Below are 22,626 nucleotides of genomic sequence, written 5' to 3'. Positions count from 1 at the left end.
ATGATAAACTTAAAACATACCAATTGATCAGATTTATTTAGCAACCAATAAGTATTTTCAATGCTTAATAATATTTGTTATAATTGTGATTGTTTAACTTTCTCATGGAGAAAAAGAAACCCAGGCATAAAAACACCTCCTGGACCTTTGACATGGTTTTGGTTTTTATAGATGCTTGGGGGGGGGGGGTAATGTCTCCGAGGTGGGCAGAGAGGCACTGCCAAATGACCCTTCATGGATTGTGATCTTTGACCCACTGCTCAATCCATTTCAAGATCTGATTTATGTTCTCCTCTAGCTCTTCAGGCGTATTGCTGGACAGCTGTTGCACAATGTCCTCCTTGTATGACAACATGGCCTCTTCATACAGAACTTGAAAAATCTCACACTCGATATTGTCTCGTAGTTTCTTCTCATTATAACCCCTAAAAGACAAAGAGAGGTTAAGCAAAAAATCCAAACGGAATGGTATTAACTGTAGTTTTAGGTTTTTAGAAACAACGGAAACTGGACTATTTATGTATTTATTTAGCAGTACTAGAGACTGAATCTAGGGCCTTTGCAAGGAGCTACATCCCCAATTTTTTATTGCTTTTAGACAGTCTTACTAACTCGGGCTGAAACTTTGGATCTCCTGCTTCAGCCTCCCAGAGTGCTGGGCTTATAGGTATGTGGCATGATGTCCAGCTCACTATTTTGAACACAAGAAAAATCACCCAATAACAGGCATGGTAGTACACACCTGTAATCCCAGCACTCAGGAGGTTGAGGCAAGAGAATTGTGAATTCAAGGCTAGCCCAGACTGCATAGCAAGACCCTGTCTCAATAAAAAAAGAAACAAAAAAATCACCTCAGAATATTTGTCACCATTTCTTTACCTAAGTAAAACAAGTCAGCACCAACTTCTAAATATAACCAACTTCTTTGACAAAAAGGCTAAACTAAGAACTATGACACTAAAATTTAGCTTTGTCTGAAGCCTTTGTGCAGTTGCTAACCAATCAGTTACCTATTATCAAACTAGCACCTAGTTACCTCAAGTCAAATTCTCAGCTATGACATAAATAAGAGACTATAAAAATGGTTCTAGAATCTAAAAGAATTAAAATAGGTGGGACACAGAAAATGGATTTTATATATGAGAAATTAACTTTTGTAATCTGTAGGCAAATATGTAAATTAGCTAAGTAACTAGTTTAAAATGCACATCCAGGCTGTTGAGCCAGCCAAGTATAGACTGAACTGTAAGCCAAAATAAACCTTTTTTCTATTTAAAAAAAAGAAAAAATTCAGCTCTGTCTGGGTTTGTTGCTACATGCCTGTAATCCCACCATTCTGGGTGGCTGAGGCAGAGAGACTGTAAATTTGAGCCAAGCCTGGCTAAGTTAGCAACATACTAATAGCCTGTCTAAAAAAAAAACCCAAAAAACCAGAAGATTCTCACCAATTCATTAAACCTTATAACAGTCAACAATTAGTGCCAAAACATGTACTTCTACAACTCGCTTGAAATCCTGGGTTCAATGTCCGCACCACAGAAAAACAAAACAACAGAAAAAAAAAAAACTGATTAAAGGATCTGAACAGATTATGTCTATAAAAGAGACACAAATCTGTAATCCTAGCACTTGGGAGGCTGAGGCAGGAGAATCATTTGTAGCTCATAGCCTGAGCTATGAGGCCAAGACCAGCTTGAACTGCATAGTGAGACTATCTCAAAAAGAAAAAAAAAAATAAAGTGGCCAATAAAAAAAGTGGCCAATAAGCATATGAAAATAATGCTCTACATTATTTTTGTTTCATTTTTAAAATGATATCTTGCTGTGTAGCCCAGGCTGGCCTTGAACTTGTGATCCTCCTGCCACAGCCTCCTAGGTACTGAGGCATGCACTTCTAGGCTGGATTGCAACATTATTAGCTATCAAGGGAATGCAAAGCAAAACCATGGTCAAATACTATTTTCTATCCACTAGCACGACTACAGCCTATAGACAGACCACAGGTGTTGGCTGGTTAGGGTGTGGAAAACTGGAGCCCTTGTACATAGCAATATTAATATGCAGTGGTACAGCCACTTTGCAATCTGGTATCTTTTCCAAAGGTTAAACACTGTGTTAACATAGTGCTCAGCAGTTGAAGTCCCACGTATTATAGTCAAAGAAAACACACATAAGGCCCCCAAAAACATGTGCACTGATGTTCACAGCAGCAGTATTGATAACGTCAACAGTGAAAACAACCTAATTGTCCATGAATTAAAATAACTTTTACCAATAAGAAATGAAATAGAATCTTGAAAACATTAAGGTAAGACTTGAGACCACATCTTGTATCATTTGTTTCTATGAAATATCTAGCAATAGGCAAATCAGAGGAAAAGAAAGCAGATAACTGAGTGCCCAGGCCTAGGAGCCTAGTGAAATGCTGAGTGATACTAATGGGTGTAAGGTTTCTTTCTGTGGTAAAAAATGTTCTCTCAAATTGTAATACACTAAAAACAAATGAGTTTAAAGTAGCATCTTTTCAAAAAGGTGATTAGCAGCCAGGTGGAGTGGTACATGCCTGTAATCCTAGCACTCGGGGCTGAGATGGGAGACGGCTGTGTTAGGGGCCAGCCTAGGTTACATAGTGAGAACTGGTCTCAAAAAACAACCAAGGAATTAGCTCTTTCCATCAGCCACCCAACATGCCCAAGGGGAAGGTGTGGCCTCAGCATGCTATTGAGAAGAAGGCGGTAAACCCCATTTGAAAAATGCTCAGAGACCTTTGGCACTGGACAGGACATCCAGCCCAAGAGGAACTCCCCTGACTTGTCAGAAGGCTCCGCTGTGACACCGGCTGCAGCAGGAGAGGGCCACCCCCCACCCCACCCCCATGAGTGGCTGAAGGAGACTCTTGTGATTGACCAGTTCTCAGGGCCTGGGCCATGCCAGCAGCTACCAGTGCTTGAGCTCTTGTGCACAGACCACAGATAAAGCAAGACAATATACACGCCATTGGCCCAGGCTGAGAAGAAAGCTGCTAGCAAAAGGAATGTGTCCACTAAGAAATCACTGTCCTCAGAGCAGGTGTGACAATGTCCCACCCTCATGGAGAACAGGAAAGCTGTGCTAGTGGTGGTCACACACAACATGGACTTGGCTGAGCAGGGCATGTTCTGGTCTGCCCCATGTCACAGGAAGGGGTCCCCAACTGCCTCACCAAGGGAAGGCCAGTGGGGCATCAGGGCATTGGAAGCTGTGCATGCTGTGGCCTTCTCATGGTAGCTCGGAAGACAGAGGCTCTGGCCAAGCTAGGAGAAGCTGTCATGACCCAGCATCACAGCAGACATACTGGTATCTGCTGTCACTGGACAAGCTATGTCCTGAGTCCCAAATCTGTGGCTCATAAGGCAAAGCTAAAGAACTTGCCACTGGACCACATGTACTCTTGAGAGTCTTCTGTACTCAGAAATGATCATTTCCCTAATTCAGTATAAAAAAAGTTATTAACTTTGTAATTTTTTTCAGTGGACAAAGACCAAAAATTGACTAGCTCTCTGGTTTTTTTTAATACCTTGCTTTTAGCTATTTGCATACAACAGTTTTTAATCACAATTTTAAATTTTCTTTATTGAAAAAGTATGTATATCATATGGTCTGTACCATTTCCTACTCAAGAAAAAAATTTCTCTCCTGTTCTACCACTGAGCTAAAAACCCCTAGCCCCAAAGCTTAAAAACCTTCAATGAGTTTTCACTACCTAAGAAAAAGATTAAAGTTTTAGGTATAGCCTCAATCTAATTTTCCCTATATAGTTGCTACTACAGTCCTTTGTCTACAGATTTGACAAGTATCTCATCCAACAGTGGTCACTCAGCGCTGATTGCAATTAATGAGAACTGTGTACTCTGCACCTGACCTTAGGCAAAATTCTCTAGCTGCTGTTTGAGACTACTCAGTAACCCTCCAGCATCCCCATTTGTCCAGTTTGAATCAATGTACAGCAACAAAGCACAGTAGAAAAAGCTTTTGTCTAAGATTTTGTTTTTCTGAGATGGGTTTGGTGGTCCATGCCTTTAATCCCAGCACTCATGAGGCTGAGGCAGGAGTTCAAGGCCAGCCCTGGTAATTTATTAACTTAGCACTTAAACTCTGTCTCAAGATAAAAAATAAAAAAAGGGATGTAGCTCAGGGCAAAAACCCTGAATTCCAGTACCGACACCAAAACAAGTTTCTCTACCTGGGTGTGGTGACATCCAGCACATGAGGCAGAGGCACGAGGATCTCTAGGTTCAGTCCAGGCTGGACTATATGAATGCAAGGCCAGCCTAAATTACATAGTGAGACCCTGTCTTAAGAAAAACAAAGTTTTGCTGGTTTAATTTGAAGTACTAGTGGAATTAACTCAAAGATACTAATTTATTTTGTAGTTTTTCCTAAGTTTTCCCATTCCTCTTCTGTGTTTTGGTTTTGTTTTGGTACCAGGGATTGAACTCACAACCTTGCACTTGCCAGGCAGGTGTTTATGCCACTGAGCTAAATCTCTAGAACCCCATTCCTCTTCCAAATTTTTTTAAAAACTGTATTGGGGATTGTACCCAAGGCCTTTGTAGTGAGCTATATACCCAGCCCTTTTTATTTTTTTCTGAGACAGGATCTCACTAAATTGTCCAGGCAGGATTTAAATATCTGATCCTCCTGCCTCATCCTCCACAGGTGAGGATCAGAGGCGTGCAACACCATGTCCAGCTTCATGTGGGCTTAATGATGGTGTTTAAGCAGCAATGTCAGTGGCTAGGAAGGAAAAGCCTTGTTTCCTTTTATCAAGGAAAAAGTATGGGTAAATGGGTGTCATGGTTTATGTTTGTGTCCCCCAGGCCTCATGAGTTTGCACTGTTCATATGTGATGGTTCATTGTTTAGTGCTTGGATTGATGGTGTCAGTGCTCCACCCACGTAGGGGTGGAGCCAGGATGTGATGTAATGGCAGGAAGAAGGTGTGTTTTTCTCTTTGCTGGTTTGAGTTTGCTGTGGGCGGCCGTCATGAACTGCAGCCCAGCCATGCCTGCCTGTCTTGGAGCCAACTGAGTGTGGACTGAAACCTCCAAAAACTGTAAGAAATAAACCTTTCCTTTCCCAACTTTGGGCTTCAGGTATTTTGTCTCAGCGACGAGTAAAAAGTAACTAAGACAATGGGGTTTCTACAGAACAATGATGGTGAACCTTTTAGAGAAGAGTACAAACTGCAATCTAAATCCCACTTATTCATCACAAAGTACAACACTGCACTTACTAAACTTGAATACTGAGGTTTTAGTTTAGAAAAACAAACTCATACATTAACAAATGTTTTGTCTAAAATAAAAACAGTAACACATGTATCTACATGTATCACAGGTTTGCCACCAGTAGTACAAAGTATATTTTCTGGATTCAATTGTCAACTGAGATACTTATTTACTCAGTACTTACCTGGACCCTATAAATGTACATATCTGTTTACTGTCAGAATGACAGTGCAACATACATTCGGTTTATTTTTTGTGTGTGTGTGTGTGAAACACAATGTTGTTAAATAGTTCAGGCTGTCCTTGAATTCGCCTTGAACTCTCCTGTTACCCTGCCCCAGTGCTGGGATTACAGGTGGGCTCCATCATGCCTAGCTCTCAAAGATCTGGTTTACAACAGTGGGCCAAATAAACTAGTCAAAGCTTCCAAAAGAATCCCTTTTCATGGTAGTACTGGCCAATTTTGGAAGTCTCAAAAAAGAGTTTAAGGTATACTTTAAGAATTGTGTTCCCTCTTACCTTGTTTCAAGTCTTTTGTACAATACGCTGTTATCTGTTCTCAATACAAAAACTGCATGAAACCACCGTTCAGGAAAAAAATCACAACCATGGTAGTCAACAATAACTCCGCCTTCTGCCATTTGGTTCTCTAACTCATCAACAACCTTTAGGAGAGGTTAAAGGAAAAAATGATAAATGTTCCCTAAGATAACTGAGATCAACATTCCTATTAAATTCAACAAATGCATATTTTATGCAGTCATACTTACTTTTTCTTCATCTAAAATGGGACAGTCATACTCTGGATCATAGCCATTATATAATGCCCCTAAAAGAGATTTATATTAGCTCATTTAAATAGTGCTTTCTAAGTAACTTTCACTAATTTTCAGTTCACTTTAGACTTCAGGAAATATATCACTAATCATTCTTTGAGATTCTTTTTGTGCAAAAGAAGGCATTAATATAACAGATGTTAAGTGGACACCAAATGTAAAAAACAATACAAAAAAATAATGTCTAAGAAGCTTGGGTAGCAAGAGATCTAAAACTTGTGTGTGATACTGCAATGAAACTCTTACACTACAAATTTAAAGATGCAATGCAGCGGACTTCCAGGAAGATGGTTGAGCAATAAGCAGCAAAGAAAACAGCCTCTCCAAGAGTCACTGTCTAGATGCTGGACTATAGCATTATGAGGAAGACAAGGAAGTGGGTCCTCTGGACCCAGAAAGAATCTGAAGTGCAAACTGAAGTCCACATAGTAAAAGAAAACTTCAAAGGAGGAGGAGGCAGTAGCTGATGGTGCCTTCGCCCTGCAATGGGATTCACTGTGGTAAAGGAGCTGTTGGAACTGGGGACCCATCACAGTGATGCTGATAGCTGGTAATCCCAGAGGCCTCTGCAGAGAGACACAGCAGTGGAGGTGATCAGCAGATGTGGAGGACTCCATTGGCTGGCAGTGAGTGCAGAGGACTTAGTTCTCCTGCGGGGAGAGAGCAGTTAGCCAGGAGCCATTTGGAGATGGGCTGGCTGAGCTCAGAACTCAGAACTGCTGCCGGCTTCCTCTAGCAGCTCCCAATTCGGCACAGATGTAAGGAAATTGTTTGTAATGCAGCAAACCCAATGAGTCTGGTCTCAGGACAGGGCTGTGGAGATTATCCCCTACTCCACCATAAAGTGACTGCTGGCTTGCTGGGATAGACTGGCATGATTTGGGATTCTGTCTTCACAGGTTATCTACTAGTGAACCCAGAGAGGACCTGGAAGTGGACTGTTTTTCTTTATTTTGTTTTTCTCTTTTTCCTGCATTGTTTTTATGAATGTGAAAGTAGCTCCTAAGCCCTCTGTGGGTATAAGTTGTGTTCTGTTCTATTATCTCTTCCATCTCTTTTCCTTCAGTCTTCTGCACTAGTTTCCCCAAGTTGGCGTGATCCTCCTTAGTCCTCCATTCTTAATTCTAATTTCTTTATCTTTTTCCACTTCTCTATTTTCTCCTTAATCTGATTTAAATTTAAATGCATGAAGGCAAAATTGACACATTACAGACATATATTACATGTAAGTATCTGGGTAGTTTTTTTTTTTTTTTTTTTTTTTTACATCTTGTTATATAATCACAAATCTAGTTTGTACAGTTAAAAGATGCAAAATAAGGGTTGACACAGTTTGTTATATTTTAGGCTTTTTGATGCTACTGATACCCCTATAGCCAAAACTGATATAATCTAAACAGCTGTTGGTCCTGGTATTCCATGACTGAGATTAACTAAGGGTCACAGAAAATAGGGTGGCACACTGTCAAAGAACCAGAGACTAGGCCAAACAAGCAACTGAGGAGGTAAGATCTTCTGTAAGACTCAAAAGCCAAAAATCAGCTATGCCTAGAAGATAACTCAGACAAGAAATCCTCACCAAAGGGTCTTAAATACTACCAATAAAGCATCTCACCATAGGCAATTTAAGCACCACCCCAGGAATTAAACAGAGAGACAGAGACAGAGAGAGAAAATAAACTCAGAAGACACTGAAACAAAATGTAACCCCAGACATCCAGTTCACCAAAGGCAAGTCCAGGGAGCCAATGAGATGGGACAATCTAAAAGCTCCCCACCAGGTCTCTCTTTAGTGGTAACAACAAAGCAATTGAATGAGGCTCTGGAAAAAATTAAGTCAAAAATAATCTCTCAGATAACTACACAGATTACCAAAATGTACACCATGCTTAGCAACATTAGGACAGACAACAACAACAACATCAAAATAGACAAGCTTGAGAAAATGATGGAAGCTCAACATAGGAAAGAAATGGGATCCGTAGAGCAGATTCAAGCAGATATCCACTAAAAGTATTCAAAGGAGATTAGGCCAATGTGAAGACAGGATCTCAGATATTGAATACATGCTTGCAGTTAATGTCCAGAAAAGAAGGATTTCTCAAAAATAGCAAGAGACCATGAGAAATCAATCCAGCAGCTGCTAGATGCTACAAAGAATAAACAAATTAAGACTGACTGGAGTTAATGAAAAAGCATGAAATACCACAAATGTCAAAAAAAAAAATGTTCACAGACATCATGACAAAACTTTCCTGGTAGATAAAAAAGTCCTTGACATACAGATAAACAAGGCATAGAGAACTCCAATTAGCCATGATTAAAGAAATGCTATAGCCAGGCATATCACAGTCCAGCTTCCAGAAATTCAACACAAGGTCAGAATCCTACAAGCTGTAAGAGAAAAGAAAAAGAAATAAATCACCTATAAAAGAAAGTCCATCAGAATTACAGCTGTGTTCTCAGCACAAACTCTCAAGTTAAGGAGAGCTTGGAATGAAGTACTTGAAATTCTAAAGGCAAACAACTTTCAACCTTGATTGGTGTACCCTGCAAAACTATCTTTCAAAATTGATGGAGAAATAAGATGCTTCTGTGACAAAGAACATCTGAGGAAATTTATGACCACCAAACCAGTGCTCCAAAGTGTTCTGAATGACATTCTAGAAAGATATAATAAGGACTACAGCTCCAAAAGCCCAACATAAAGAATCCAACAGGGAAGGCAAACAAGTAGAGAAAGGAGAAAAAAAGGGTAGGGGACAGCCAGCAGGAAAATAACATGAGATGAATATGTCAGTACGTTTCAATTATAACCATCAACATTAATGGTCTTTTCTTTTTTTTTTTTTTTTTTTTTTTTGTCTTTTTCATTTTTATCGGTACCGGGGATCAAACTCACGACCGCCTGCTTGCAAGGCAGGTACTTATGCCGCTGAGCTAAATCCCCAGCCCAAGGTTAATGGTCTTAAGTTACCAGTCAAAAGACACAGACTGGCAGAATAGATCAAGAAGCAATATCCAACAATATGCTGGACACAATTCAAAAAGAAATTCATAGACTACATAAGTCAAAGGATGGAAAACAATATTCCATGCAACAGGACCCAGAAAAATAGCAAGGATAGCTATTCTATTTGCAGGGAAAATGAACTTCATACAAACAGCAAATAAATACGTGAAAAAATGTTCAACAGATCATCTGAGAGATGCAACTTAAAACAACACTGAGATTTCACCTTACCCCAAAAACAATAGCTAATATCAAGAATTAAGCAATAGCAAATGTTGTAGGGGTAATGGGGAAAAAAGAACCCTTCTCATTGTTGGTGGGAATGCAGCCTGGTGCAACCACTGGGGAAATCAGTGTAGAGGTTCCTTCAAAAATGAAGATTGGAAGTTCCATTCAACCTAGCTATTCCACTGCTGGGTATCTTCCCAAGAGAATTAAACACATCATACCACAGCAATATATGTGTACCCATTTTATAGAAGCACAGTTAACGGCCAGATCTTGGAAACAACCTGAATGCCCATCCACTGAGTAACGGATAAAAAGATGTGGTAATTTTATACAATAGAGTACTACTCAGCCATAAAGAATGATAAACTACTTTTATAGAAACATGGATGCACCTTGAGAACATACTTAGCGAAATAAGACACACATGTAAACACTATTGTTTCATTGGTGTGACAAGCTGAAAGAAAAAAGTATATGTGTATGTATAAGTATATAAAAAATAGTTATACTACTGATTTCTCTGAGTTTGCTGAAGAGAAAGATCTGTACTGGCATTTAGACAACTGAATGCAGATGTCTTGTGCTCTGGGTGAATGACTTGGGGATGACATTGTACAATGTATATACGATTGTTGCCCCAATTGATGTGCTTTAAAATTTTCTTGTAGTTTTTTCTTCTTCTTTTCTCTTTTTATCCTTAAATAAAATGGATTTGGAAAAAAAGAAGAGGAAAATAAAATGAATTTCAAATCAAGACAGATTAAGAAACATAAAGGTCACTAGGTCCTCGTAAACAGAACAATCCAAGATGAAGAAATTACAATCATAAATATATATGCAACAAATACCAGTTGATAAAACTATAAAAAACAATTACTAACAGACATGAAAAATCAAATAAGCCCTAATACAATGTTTTATTGTATTGGGAAACCTCGATACCCCACTGTCATAAAAAGATCAACTAGAAAAAAATCAATATTAGAACTAAATGAAATCTTTGAACAAATGGACTTAGCAGATATCTATAGTGTTTCACCCCACATTATCAGAATACACATTCTTCTCAGTTGCACAAGGGACATTCTCTGAAACAGACCATACACGAGTCATACAACATGCTTAAGTAAATGCAAATGAACTGAAATTATACCATGCATATCAGACCACAGTGCAATGAAACTGTAAATCCATGCCAAAGGAAACCACAAGAACTTCATAAACATATGGAAATTAAATAGCACCCTACTCAACAACCAATGGGTCACAACATGGAATTAAAGAAGAAATTAGACAGTTTTTACAGTGGAATGATAATGGAAGTACAAATACCAGAACTTTTCAGCCACAATTAAAGCAGACTTAAGAAAATTTATAGCAATAAATATCTATGGAAATTTATAGCAGCACATAGCTGTATCGGGAAAATACAGCAAGCACATATAAACAACTTAATGCTGAACCTGAAACTCCTAGAAAAAGAAAAGGCGAAGACAAAAGCTTGTACAAGGGAGGAAATTATAAAGATCAGAGGAGAAATTAACACACTGGAGACTAAAAAAAAAATACAAAGAATCAATGAATTGAAGTTTGTTCTTTGAAAAATTAAATAAAACTGACAGACCCTTAGCCAACCTTATCAAACAAGGAAAGAGTCAAACATATATAGATGTGTAGGTATATGTATATAAAAAGTTAAGATAGTTGTTAAAAAAATAAAGATAAAGATGCAATCCAAAAATGGGCATCTGAGATGAATACACTTTTCAGATCAATATAGCAACAACAAATAAATAAATGAAAAAATGTTTAATATCACTTGTCATTTTAGAGATGCAAATTAAAACATTAAGATTCCACCTCATCCCAGAAATAATGGGTATCATGAAGAAATTGGGCGAGGGATTTAGCTTAGTGGTCTAAGTGCCTGCCTGGCTAGCACAAGGTCATGAGTTTGATTCCTAGTACAAAAAATAAAAATTAAAACTAAAAAATAGAAAAAATAAATAAATCAACCAATAACAAACGCTGGCGGGGCTGTATGGAAAAGGAACTCTTCTCCACTGTTGGTAGGAATGTAAACTGGTACAAGTATTATGGAAATCAGTATAGAAGCTGCATGTGGTGGTGCAGTCCTGTAATCTCAGCACTTGTGAGGCTAAAGCAGGAGCATCATTTCCAAGTTAGAGACCAGCCTGGGTTACACATTGAGCCCAAAGCCAGCCTGAATTGCATAGTGAGATTTTGTCTTAAAAAGACAAAAAAGAAAGAAAAAGAAAATAAAAAGAAAGGAAAAAAAATCAGTGTGGAGATTCTTCAGAAAACTAGGACTAGAGGTTCTATTTGACCCAGCTGGTCATCTCTTTGGTATCTTCCCAAAAGAAGTAAAAGCATCATACCACAGCGGTTTATACACCCCCATGTTTATATGGCACAATTTGTAATAACTAAATCTTGGAAGTGACCAAAATGCCCACCCACTGATGAATGGATAAAGATGTGGTGTCTTTATACAGTGGAGTACTACTTAGTAGTACTTAGTATATGGAAGGATAAGCTTGAGACATTTCTTGCTAAATGAGTGCACCTTGAGACCATAGTCTTAAGTAAAATAAATTGGACATGTTTAAATACTCCATTGTTTCTCTGGTATGAGAAACCAAAAGTGTAAACATGGATTAAAATGTTATTTTGGAACATGGGAAGAAAATGTTCAAATAAAACTTTTTGTCATACTGAGGACTGAAAGCAGTCCTCTCTCTTTGGTACTTTTTAAATTTTATTTTTGAGATATGGTCTTGCTAAATTGCCCAGGCTGGCCTCAAACTCTTGATCCTCCTGCCTCAGCCTCCCAAGTTATCTGGGATTACAGTCCTGTCCACAGCCCAGCCACAATGTGAAACTTTTCAATCTTAACAATAAAACCAACGAAAAAGAATGAATAGCCATACCGGATTTCATGGGTTTTAAGATAGGGCAACACCTTCTGTTGTTGTTGAGCTGTAAGATTGTTCCGAAGAGGAAACATCGACAGATACAAACATCCTTATGCACATTAAATTCCAAATTCATTAGGTCAAGGATATGAAATACTCCAACTCCAGGCTTTTGATTCTGGAAGCAAACCTCCTTTCACTGAGCTCATGTTTTCATGAAATATACAGTTGCTGCTGAACTCATTTGCAGTACTCACAAAAGCCATTCCTCTCAGCAGTGAAAGCCTTTGTCAGGCCTGGTATGCTCACCTATAACCCCAGGACTCTGGGACACTGAGGCAGGAGGATCAAAAATTAGAGGCCACCCTAGACAATTTAGTGAGACCTTATCTCAAAGGATGAAAAAAGGGTTGAGAATATAGCCCAGAGCAAGGGCCCTGGGTTCAACCATGTACTAAGGTACCACCAAAATAAAAGGATGTAGCATAGACCAGCAGTAGCATGATAAATGTTCATATATACAAGTGTAAAAACCAGAATTCAAAGTTGTCTGCAACAGGCACAGAGATGAGAAAAAAGCTGAAATTTAGTAGGATTCAAGTATTTTTTAAAAATGTATTTAGAGTAGTTATATCTTACGGTCCATGGGGGATTGTTCCAAAATGCCCTAGTGCAAAAAAAAAAAAGCCTAGTGCTCAAGTCTCTAATGTAAACTGCAGTGTTTGCATATCATCTAACATCCTCTAGATTACTAAAATACCTCAAAAAACATAATGCTATATAAATAGTTCTTATATTAAGGAAAATACAGGTATGTTCAATACAGATAAAACACAATTTTTTTTTTTTTTTTTTTGGTACCAGGGATCAAACTCACAATCTTTTGCTTGCAAGGCAGGCACTTATGCTGTTGAGCTAAATCCCTGGCCCTAAAACACAAATTTTTTAATACTTTTGAGACAGGATCTTGGTATGTTGCTCAGGCTGGTCTCAAAGTCCTAGACTCAAGAGATCTTCCTGTTTCAATTACCTCAAGTAGCTGGCACTACACGTGTGTGCCATAGCTCCAGCTCCTTTTACTACTTTGATTCACATTTGACTTACTGGCTGCAGAGCCCTTAGTTGGGGAGAGCCAGCTGTACTTTCTTTTTAACAATACCACGAAACAAGGGGCTGGGGATTTAGCTCAGCGGCATAAGCGCCTGCCTTGCAAGCAGGCAGTCGTGAGTTCGATCCCTGGTACCGAAAAAAATGAAAAAGACAAAAAAAAAAAAAAAAAAAAAAAAAAGAACAATACCATGAAATAAAAGATTATCTGTAACTGATTCTATACTATTTAGTAGTAAGCATTTATTCAAGATTAACTGAAATTTTTGAAAATTTATGGTGTCTAAAGTAGTTATTTCTGTAGCATTATGTTTTTTATTGGCTTGATCCAAGGGCCTTCACACTAAGCTATATACCCAGGCCATTTTTTATCCAATGTTGCACAAAAAGAAAAAGTTTACAATTAAATAGGACAGACCACTCTCCTGGAAAGTTTTCTGCATTTTATTGCCATGGCTTATGACACTGCAAGAGCAGCATGGTGAACACCTAACACGAACTTAGGTGTTCCTTAGCTTATGGGGGAAGCTTTCTGGACAAAGCAACTTCTAAGGGAAAACCTGAGGTAGTAAAGGGGAGAAGTCGGCAAAGACTATTTTAACCTGAGAAAACAAGATGTTCAGAGTTTGAGAACTCAGGGACAGTAGGCCTTTTCAAGGGAGGGCAAGTCTTTTAGACAATTAGAAAATAAATATGGGTAAAGTAGTTAAGCAGGCTGAGCTCAGATCAGCAAAGACCTTCAAAGCTAAATGAAGAAGCTGAGACTTTATCATAAGGCAAGGAAGTTCCTAAAAGCATTTTAAACGTAAAATGGATGAACTTCAAACTTTTAAAAACTTTTGGTTTGCGAGTGGAGAATGAGTTGGACAGATGCTGCAGAGCTGGTGGAGTTACTGCAGTGAGGGCTCCCACCTCTGGAGCAGTGGAGAGCAAAGAGAGACTGATCAACCCCACTTTTGGGACTCAGAGCTGAAATGTGACATCTGACTGGGCCTCCAAGGAGATGGTAAGGCAGACAGAGGTGGGCATCTCACAGGCAGGACATTCAGCTGGAGGTGTAACGGTGGTAAGCATGGAAGGCAAACACAGGTGCATGGTATAATCCCAGAACTCTGGGAGGCTGAGGCAGGATTGTATGCTCAAATTTAGCCTCTACAGTTTAATAAGACCTTGTCTCAAAAATTTTAAAAAATGTGCTGTGGATACAGCTCAGTGTGAATGCCTTTGGTTCAATCCCTAGTACTGAAAAAAAAAAAAAAAATTCCCAGCATGTTTGAGAAAACAGTGTACAGTGGGAAACTTTAGGCGAATGGCTTAAGTACAGGTGAAGGTAAAACACAGCAAGTTTATACAGATTACAGCAGTAGAGTTCAAATTCTGTCACTTTCCCCCACCTAACTTTGTCTAAGGAAGTAACAGTGTAAGGAGGGAAACAATATTGAAGAGTTATTTCTTTTTTTTTCTTTTACTATGCATTTCAGTCTGGCCTTAAACTTGCGGCCATTCTCTGCCTCAGCCTCCTGAGTGCTGGAATTAGAGGTGGGCACCGCCATGTCTGTCTGTAGTGAAGAGATCCACAGCAAATTTAGGCATGGTAACAATGGTTGTGAGGATGAGGGGGGAATACTGTATGAACATTTCAGAAAAACTGTCAAGACGTTAGAGGCCCACCAGGGATTTAGCTCAGTGGCTTAAGCATCTGCCTGGCAAACGTGAGTTCAATTCCCGGAACAACAAAAAAAGGTGTAGAGGCCCAATGGACCCATAGATGGTGAGCTTCTAGATGTGGGAAGCAAGAGTCAGGAGTGCCCAAGTAGTCAAAGGTGACTTTGGAGCACGTGTTTCAAGTATATTAACTTGCAGATTTGTGTGTGAGAACTAACCAGATGGCTAGGGTTTGAAGATGTCTTAAAATTGGGCTATATTTGGTTTGGTTGTTTTGTAGTATTGGGGATCAAAACCAGGGTCTCATACATTCCCGGCAAACACTATTACTGAGCTACAGTAGCAGAGCCCTTTTTATTTCTGAGACAGGGTCTCACTGTGTTGTCCACACTGGCCTTGAACATCCACTCCTTCCTCAGCCTCCCATAAAGCTGAGAGTTCAGGTGTTCACAACTGCCTCCATGAAATTAGGCTGTTTTAAAGGCTAGCCCAGGCCATGTAGTAAGACCCTGTATCAAAGTAAAAATTCTTTAAAAGGAATGGGGATGTAGCTCAGTGGTAGAGCACTTGATAAGTATGTAGAGAAGCCTTAGGCTCAATCCCTATCTTTCGTTTCTTTTTTTTTTTTGGCTCAATCACTGTCACTGCACACAGGTATGCAGAGTGTGCACAGGCGCACAAACACATACATGCACTACACACACACACACACTTACACAGCTCAGTGGGAGAATATGTACCCAAGAACCTGGCTGGGTTTTTTTGTTTTTTGTCTTTTTATCGGTACCGGGGATCGAACTCACGACTGCCTGCTTGCAAGGCAGACGCTTATGCCGCTGAGCTAAATCCCCAGCTCCCAACCTGGCTGTTTTATACCCCTATCTGAAATGGATCCACCATCACTGACTGCCATGACTTTGCCTTGAGCAGTGTGTGCCTACCTCAGGGTTAAGGATAGGTTACACACTGATAAACTGGTGGCAAGAAAGTGAAGGATGCTAATAAGACCAAAAGAATTGGATGTGGGAAAGGACAGCAGGTAGGGAGGACTCTGAGACTGGGAACATAGGATAAATAAAGGATCCTTAGCCATCCCTGACATGTGAGAGGCCAAGGGAGAAGAAACAGTTGAGTCTAGGAGTTTGAGATTAGCCTGGACAACACTGTGAAACCTTCAAGTCCGAAAAAGAAACCAAAGGATGGGAGGGTGCAGATGTGAAGGGATAAGGGGGAAATGAAGAAAGGGGCAAAGAGGAAGAGGCAGCAGAAGCAGCACTCAGCACATTCAGAACTCGTTTTCCTAGCCTTAATTTCCCACTTGTTTTTTCCTGTCCTTGTTTCTTACAGGTAAGAACGATCTCTTACACATTATAAAGATGTTTAACAGGATTAGTAGGATGCCAATAAACTCCATTCTAAAAATCAAGTTGCTTGTACACACCGTTAACAAGTTTGAGTCCCACCTGAGCAACTTAGTGTCTCAAAATTAAAATAAATAGGACTAGGGCTGTAGCTCACTGTGAAGGTCCCTAGCTATAAGGGCATTAGACCAGGTTGTTAAGTTTCTTTAAGCCTCATTTTTTATACAGGATTTCTCAACCTAAATACTCCTGACATTTTGAGCCAGATAACTATATGAAGGGGCTGACCTGTAAACTACAGGACGTTTAGCAGATCCTCTGGCCTTACTAGATATAAGTAGCAAACCTTCATCGCTTCCCCCTACAGTTGCAATAAGCACCTTCAGTTGAGAACAAATGCTTTAAAAAGAACTGCTTAACTTTTGTCATTACCAAAGAGAATGCGAGACTAAGCGTGTAGGTCAGTGGTAGTTTATGACTAGCATGCATGAGGCTGTCTGGATTTTAGCATCATAAAAAAATAAAATTTGTGCTGGATGTGGTGGCACATGCCTGTAATCCCAGCACTCTTAGAGGCATAAGGATCACAAATTCAAATTCAGCCTGATTAACTTAGTGAGACCCTGTCTCAAAAAAAAAAAAAAGCTGGGGATACTTCAGTAAAGGCCCTGGGTTCAATCCCCATTACTGGTAAATAAATAAAAAACTGATTATATTTTTAAAAAAAATCTGGTGCATTATGAGAAACTTAACCTCACCTAAGTTAATCAGACCAGAAATCATTTATCTAAAAAAATCAACACTTTTCCTTAACGCTCAGATCTCATTTCAGGAACTAATCTCTCAAGAACTACAAAGAGCATGGCTGGAACGAACACCTAGGAAAAACAAGGTACATATAAGACACACAGTGAAAAGGAAAACGAGTCTTTCACTGCACTCTCCATACCTGTTCTTCCTCTAAATAATACTCACATTAACATTAGACAGCAACTTCCTTAATCTGAGAAAACTGGATATATGGAGTCAAACTGACTGTGCTATTTTGAATCACCTGTCAAAAAGAGTGAAGTTTAGTGAAAAACAGACTGGGCATGGTGACACAGGCCTGTAATCCTAGTGCTTGGAAGGCTGAGGCTGATGAGGACACTGTCACCACAAGAGCAGCCTGGGCTACAAGATAAATTCAAGTCAATCTGAACTATAGAGCAAGACCCTGTCTCAAAAAACTAGAAAACAACAACCCCCTACCCCCACAAAACAATGAAAAACAAAGCCACATTTCGTACAGCAACAAAATGGAGAAAGAGGGGCTGAGTTCAATCAGTAACACAAAAAAAATAAAAATGAAGAATGTCTGGCACTGTTAGGATGCACGTTTCAAAAACTACCCTGGATGCTGAACCTGGGATTAAAAATGAGTATGATACTAGCTTATAGCATCAAGTATAACAAAAGGGCCAGCAGGCATAGTGGCACATGCCTGTAATCCTAGCAGTAGGAGGTTGAGATAGGAGAATCGCCATGAGTTTGAGTTTGAATTACATAGTAAGCCCTTGTCTCAAAAACACAAAATCAAGAGTCAGGGATTTAGCTTAGCAGCATAAGTAATTGTCTGGCAAGTTCGAGGTTGTGAGTTTGAGTCCTGGTACCAAAAACAAAACAAAATGAAACAAAAACCAAAATATCAAAACTGAACTTCAAAAAAGGATACTGGGGGGGGGGGGAGATTTTTAAGCAGAAATAAGAATTTTAAGTTGAGCAGCTCAAAAAAAAAAAATCTAAGTAGATGAAAATTCACTATGAAAAAAATTTTAACCAGTGGTCCCTCCAAAGAATAGTCTTTAAAAAAAAAAAAAGTCTTGCTTGTATTTCAGTACGCTGAGATAAGATACCATAGGAGTGACTTACTCGCCTGAAGTTATGAGCCAAACCTCTGAAGACACTGAGATGACATTCTATTTGCAAATGGACAGCAAGAACTTCAACTGTTGCAATCCTTATTTCTCACAATGACAAAGAGGAAGAAATTAATTTTAAAAATATAACTGCCAAAGCACCAACAATCAAATTGATGAACAAGAACTTTATTTTGTACACATAAAGGTTGATGAAAAACATTAGTTTCCTATTAAAGAAAACCCAACATTTCAATTAAAAAGAATGGTGTCTAAATTTGCTCGTTAAATCAATGTTTTCTAAAACAGAACTTGAAAACATCCAACATGCTTAATCTCAGTACAAAGGCTTCAAGACCAGAATACAGGTTACATGCATCAAGGCAGACTACAAATTATCATAGTCATCATCGTCATCGTCATCATCATCATCTTCGCGCTTTCTTTTCAACGCATTTGATGACTCACTGGCAGTATTTTGTGATGATACCATATTAGTGGTAATAAGAATGTTTTTGGACCCAATTAATGATGGATTAATCAGAACATTCGGAACTGCTGAAGTTGCAGGAATGGAGGCTTTTACAGTAGGGGCCTGTGAGGCTGGCATCTGTACGGTAAACCTCTGCCCAGTGAGGGACACAGGAGCCCCTACTTTGGCTGAAACAGACATGGCCTGCGGGGTTGGTGTGCCTAGTGTGGGGGTACTTGGTCTGCTAGTAACTGAACCAACACTCAACCGTGGAACTGTTATTCTTCCTGCCGTAGCAGATGCCTTTTTTTGTAAAGACTTGAGTCTGTAGTTTGGAGCTGTTAAACAGTATCGGTCAGGTGGTAACCTAGGACCTGAATATGGCTTGATCAATGGCAAGGGGGTTTGGTTTCTCTGTCTTGCAATATCTAATAAAAAATCTCTCGGGGGAGGAGAAGTAAAAGATTGGTCAGCTCGACACTGGATTGCCAGTCGCACATCATCTGCATCAACAGTGGCTTTCTTGGCATGGCTTGAATAAATTTTAGCATCATCTAGAATTGTGGTTACATATCGGAAGGCAAACTCCAGCATCTGATTTATAACTCTTGGCTCATACTCTGTAATCCCCATATCCTTCAGGATCTGTGCCATCATTTGCGCATCTTTCGGCATGCTCTTGGGAGAAGCCATCTTGCCAGACTCCATGACATCCGTTGATCAGACTTTAGATTGTTTGAAAAAAATATGTACATTAGATCAAACCAAAATAGTCACTTTAGCAGCAACTGTTAGGAACTTAAAATGTTCAACTGTTAAAATTTTTAAGATATACTTAAAATTTACAATGTATCTCATCTTTTTAATTTTAATGAAGTATACTTAAAAGTTCCCTTTACTTAAGTGCATTGAGTTCCTACTCTGTATTAATTGTAGAATATAAAAAGTTGAAGACAAAAATAAGTGCGTGAAGAAAAATTGGAAGAAAATAGGGCAAAAAATAACATGGATCACCTTAGAATATATGCATCTGTATCCAGGCACACAATCCTCACACTAACCTAAGAAAATAGCATTGGATAGTTATATCCTACTGTCTGAGTTTGACAATTTCTGTTCTTACAGTAACAGCAATATGTCATTTCATACATTTAGCTGGTGTCAACAATTCAAAATGTTCTCTCCCTTGTATTCTATCTATCCTAAGACCAACAATCATTACTATTCACAAGAACTGACAGCCACTTTGGGGGTGGGAAGGGAAATGGTCAAAATGACCAGGGCACAGTATTGGCATTTGGTGGGTAGTTCATCTTTCTGCATGACCCCAACAGAGCATAATTTCTTTAGAAGCAATTCTGCACCCTCTCACAACTCCTAATGGTACTATTTCTCCACTTACCTTCTCGAGCTACATCACCCACATTAATGTATTTCAGTCCTGATCTGGATGCAAGTTCTTTGCCTAGTGTGGTCTTTCCAACTCCTGGTGTGCCTGTAAGACAAGCCACAGAAGAATACTGTTTGTGAAATATGACTTACTGGACATCAGGCACCTTTTGCTCTTAATGTTCTTAACAATTTGTATGAAAATTTTCCCAATTAGCAAACATATATAAATATATACCAAGACCTAATCAAATTTCTCAGAGATGACTGGAGATCAGATTTTCACTCACATTATCTGATTTAACAAGAGCTGGGGCTCAAGCAATTTTGTCATCGGTTCTGCTTGCTATTAACATGGAACTGCCCACGATTAATTTAAAATAAGCCATCTCAAATCAATTACCATTTATTTGCTTTAATTAAAATAAGCCAGGAATTGCACACACACACACCTGTAGCCTGTAATCCCCAGCACTCAGAACGCTGAGGTGGGAGGATCACCATAAATTCGAGGCCAGCCTTTACATAGCAAGATCTTATTTCAGAAAGAAAGGGGGGGGGCGCACACAAAACAAAAACCTCTTGTTCTCTTCTTTATAGGGAACTGCGAAAACAAGTTTCTTACATGTTCTTCCAAATAAGTCTTATGTGTATGTGTACATATACAATATTGTGCATATCCATACATACATTGTATTTTTATTTAAAGAAAAAAAAAGGATAAAAAAATACAGAATTTCAAAAAAATATTAACACTAAGAAATCACTGGTTGATAAATTACATATTGTTCTCTTAGAAATAGTTGTTCAAGTTACAAAATCAAAGCATAAAACGTGGATAGACACTCAATGTATATTCTTTTTTATGTAATGGCAATAGATTGATTACCTTGTTCTTTAGTTTCTCCTTGTTATATCTAATACTATTCCAAAATATATAACCAAATACATAATTTTCAGTTCTTCATGTTTAGTGTCACTGAAATGATTTACTATACTACTTGGGTTTTTTTTTTTTTTTTTGAAACAAGGTTTTGCCATATAATACTGGCTAGTCTTGAACTTGAACTTGCTTAGTCTTAACTTGACACATTTTTTCCATAAAATGTTCACTTTAGATTTTCTACAACATGGTTTGGTAGTAACAACCAGGACATTATGTCTAATCCTTTATATGGATTGCTGAAAATTTTCCTGCACGAAACCTTAAAAGTTTATTTGTTGAATGGTTAAGGTGCAGCACTCAGAAACAGTTAGGACTCACATGTTGCTAAGAATTTTAATTTCTTTTATGACACCACCTATACAATTAGATTATTGCAGGAGTGGCGTATGATGCTATTAACTGCTACAAGTTAATAGTTTGAGAGCTAACAACTAGCAGTAATAAGGTCATTATGTCGTACAGTATTTTCCTTTTCTTTACTGGTAACACATAACTTGAGAATGACTCCAAAAAACTAGAAAAGCCTCAAACTAGCCCGAAATCTTCACAGCTTCCCAGGTGAGAAACGTGCTGAAATGCTCAGTAGATGTCTAAACATTAAAAAAAAAAAAAAAAAAAAAAATCCTTGAGTCGGGCGTGGTGGCGCATACTTGTGATCCCACCACTCGGGGAGCTGAGGCAGGAGAATCGTTCCAAGTTCGAGAACAGTCAGGGCTACAAAGTGAGCTTAAGGCCATCCTGAACAAGACCCTGTCTCAAAAAGACAAAAATAAATTAAAAAAAAATTTAAAAACCTCTGATATTCAACAAAAGTACACACTTGCAGTAGACTGACCACATCACAAATACCCGAAATCATGTTAAGAAGTCTGATCTGTAAACTGAAAACAGAACAGAACAGAAAAGATGAGCAAAGGCCTAAGGAGGGAGGCATCCACCATTAACAGATCACTAAGGGCCCGACGGTAGCTTATATCACCTCAATAGAAATCCCAAACCCAGCCGTACCAAAGTCAACCGCCTATTTAACAAGCAAAAGGACCAGATTCAATCAGATTCAGTCGATTGCAAGAAAGACAAATCGGCCTCGTCCGCAACTCGCAAGGCGCTCCGGGAGGCTCTGTAGCGCTTCCGCCGCCCCTCCCCCGCCCCTTGCCGCGGTCGGCAGAGCCAGGCCCGAGGCCTGGCGGGCGTCAAGCGTGCGGCCAGTCACCGAACACTCCCAGCTCCCACCTGGGCGCCCGAAGCCCAGAGCGCTCGGCGCCCCGCCTGCCCCACCGCCCGGCAGCGCGCTCACCAGTGATGAGGACGTTCGGCAGCAGCATAGTCCCAGACTTGGCGATACTCGCCCACTTCACATATTGAGGGGCGGAGCCGGAAGGGGCTTAGGGATGCACCCGCCCACAGCCCGGAGGGCCAATGCGCCCCAGCGCGACTGACCATCTCCGCAGTCCGGCCGTCGGCCTTTGGTTACTTCACCTTTCATAATATGCTTCTAGCATA

At 39.4% G+C, this 22,626-nt stretch overlaps 2 protein-coding genes across 2 annotated transcripts; both read right to left on the bottom strand.

Moving 5' to 3' along the window:
• Nucleotides 1-232: 232 nt before the first annotated feature.
• Ak6 (adenylate kinase 6) lies at nt 233-22,454 on the bottom strand. Its single transcript, NM_001285782.1, has 5 exons — nt 22,421-22,454; nt 20,191-20,283; nt 6,040-6,098; nt 5,789-5,934; nt 233-425 (listed from the first exon to the last, which is right to left on the bottom strand). Exons 1-5 carry the CDS (start codon nt 22,446-22,448, stop codon nt 233-235), a joined length of 519 nt encoding a protein of 172 aa, NP_001272711.1. The 5' UTR covers nt 22,449-22,454.
• On the bottom strand, nt 18,485-22,454 carry Taf9 (TATA-box binding protein associated factor 9). The gene is made up of 3 exons (NM_001285781.1): nt 22,421-22,454; nt 20,191-20,283; nt 18,485-19,513 (listed from the first exon to the last, which is right to left on the bottom strand). The coding sequence occupies exon 3, from the start codon at nt 19,494-19,496 to the stop codon at nt 18,705-18,707; it is 792 nt and encodes a 263-aa protein (NP_001272710.1). The 5' UTR covers nt 19,497-19,513; nt 20,191-20,283; nt 22,421-22,454; the 3' UTR covers nt 18,485-18,704.
• Nucleotides 22,455-22,626: the final 172 nt, after the last annotated feature.

The sequence above is a fragment of the Cavia porcellus genome, unplaced genomic scaffold (genome assembly GCF_034190915.1).
Source record: "Cavia porcellus strain 051 isolate PalLab524CR breed Dunkin Hartley unplaced genomic scaffold, mCavPor4.1 scaffold_11, whole genome shotgun sequence".
Classification (NCBI taxonomy): Eukaryota; Metazoa; Chordata; class Mammalia; order Rodentia; family Caviidae; genus Cavia; species Cavia porcellus.
This window is presented reverse-complemented; position numbering and strand designations above follow the sequence as displayed.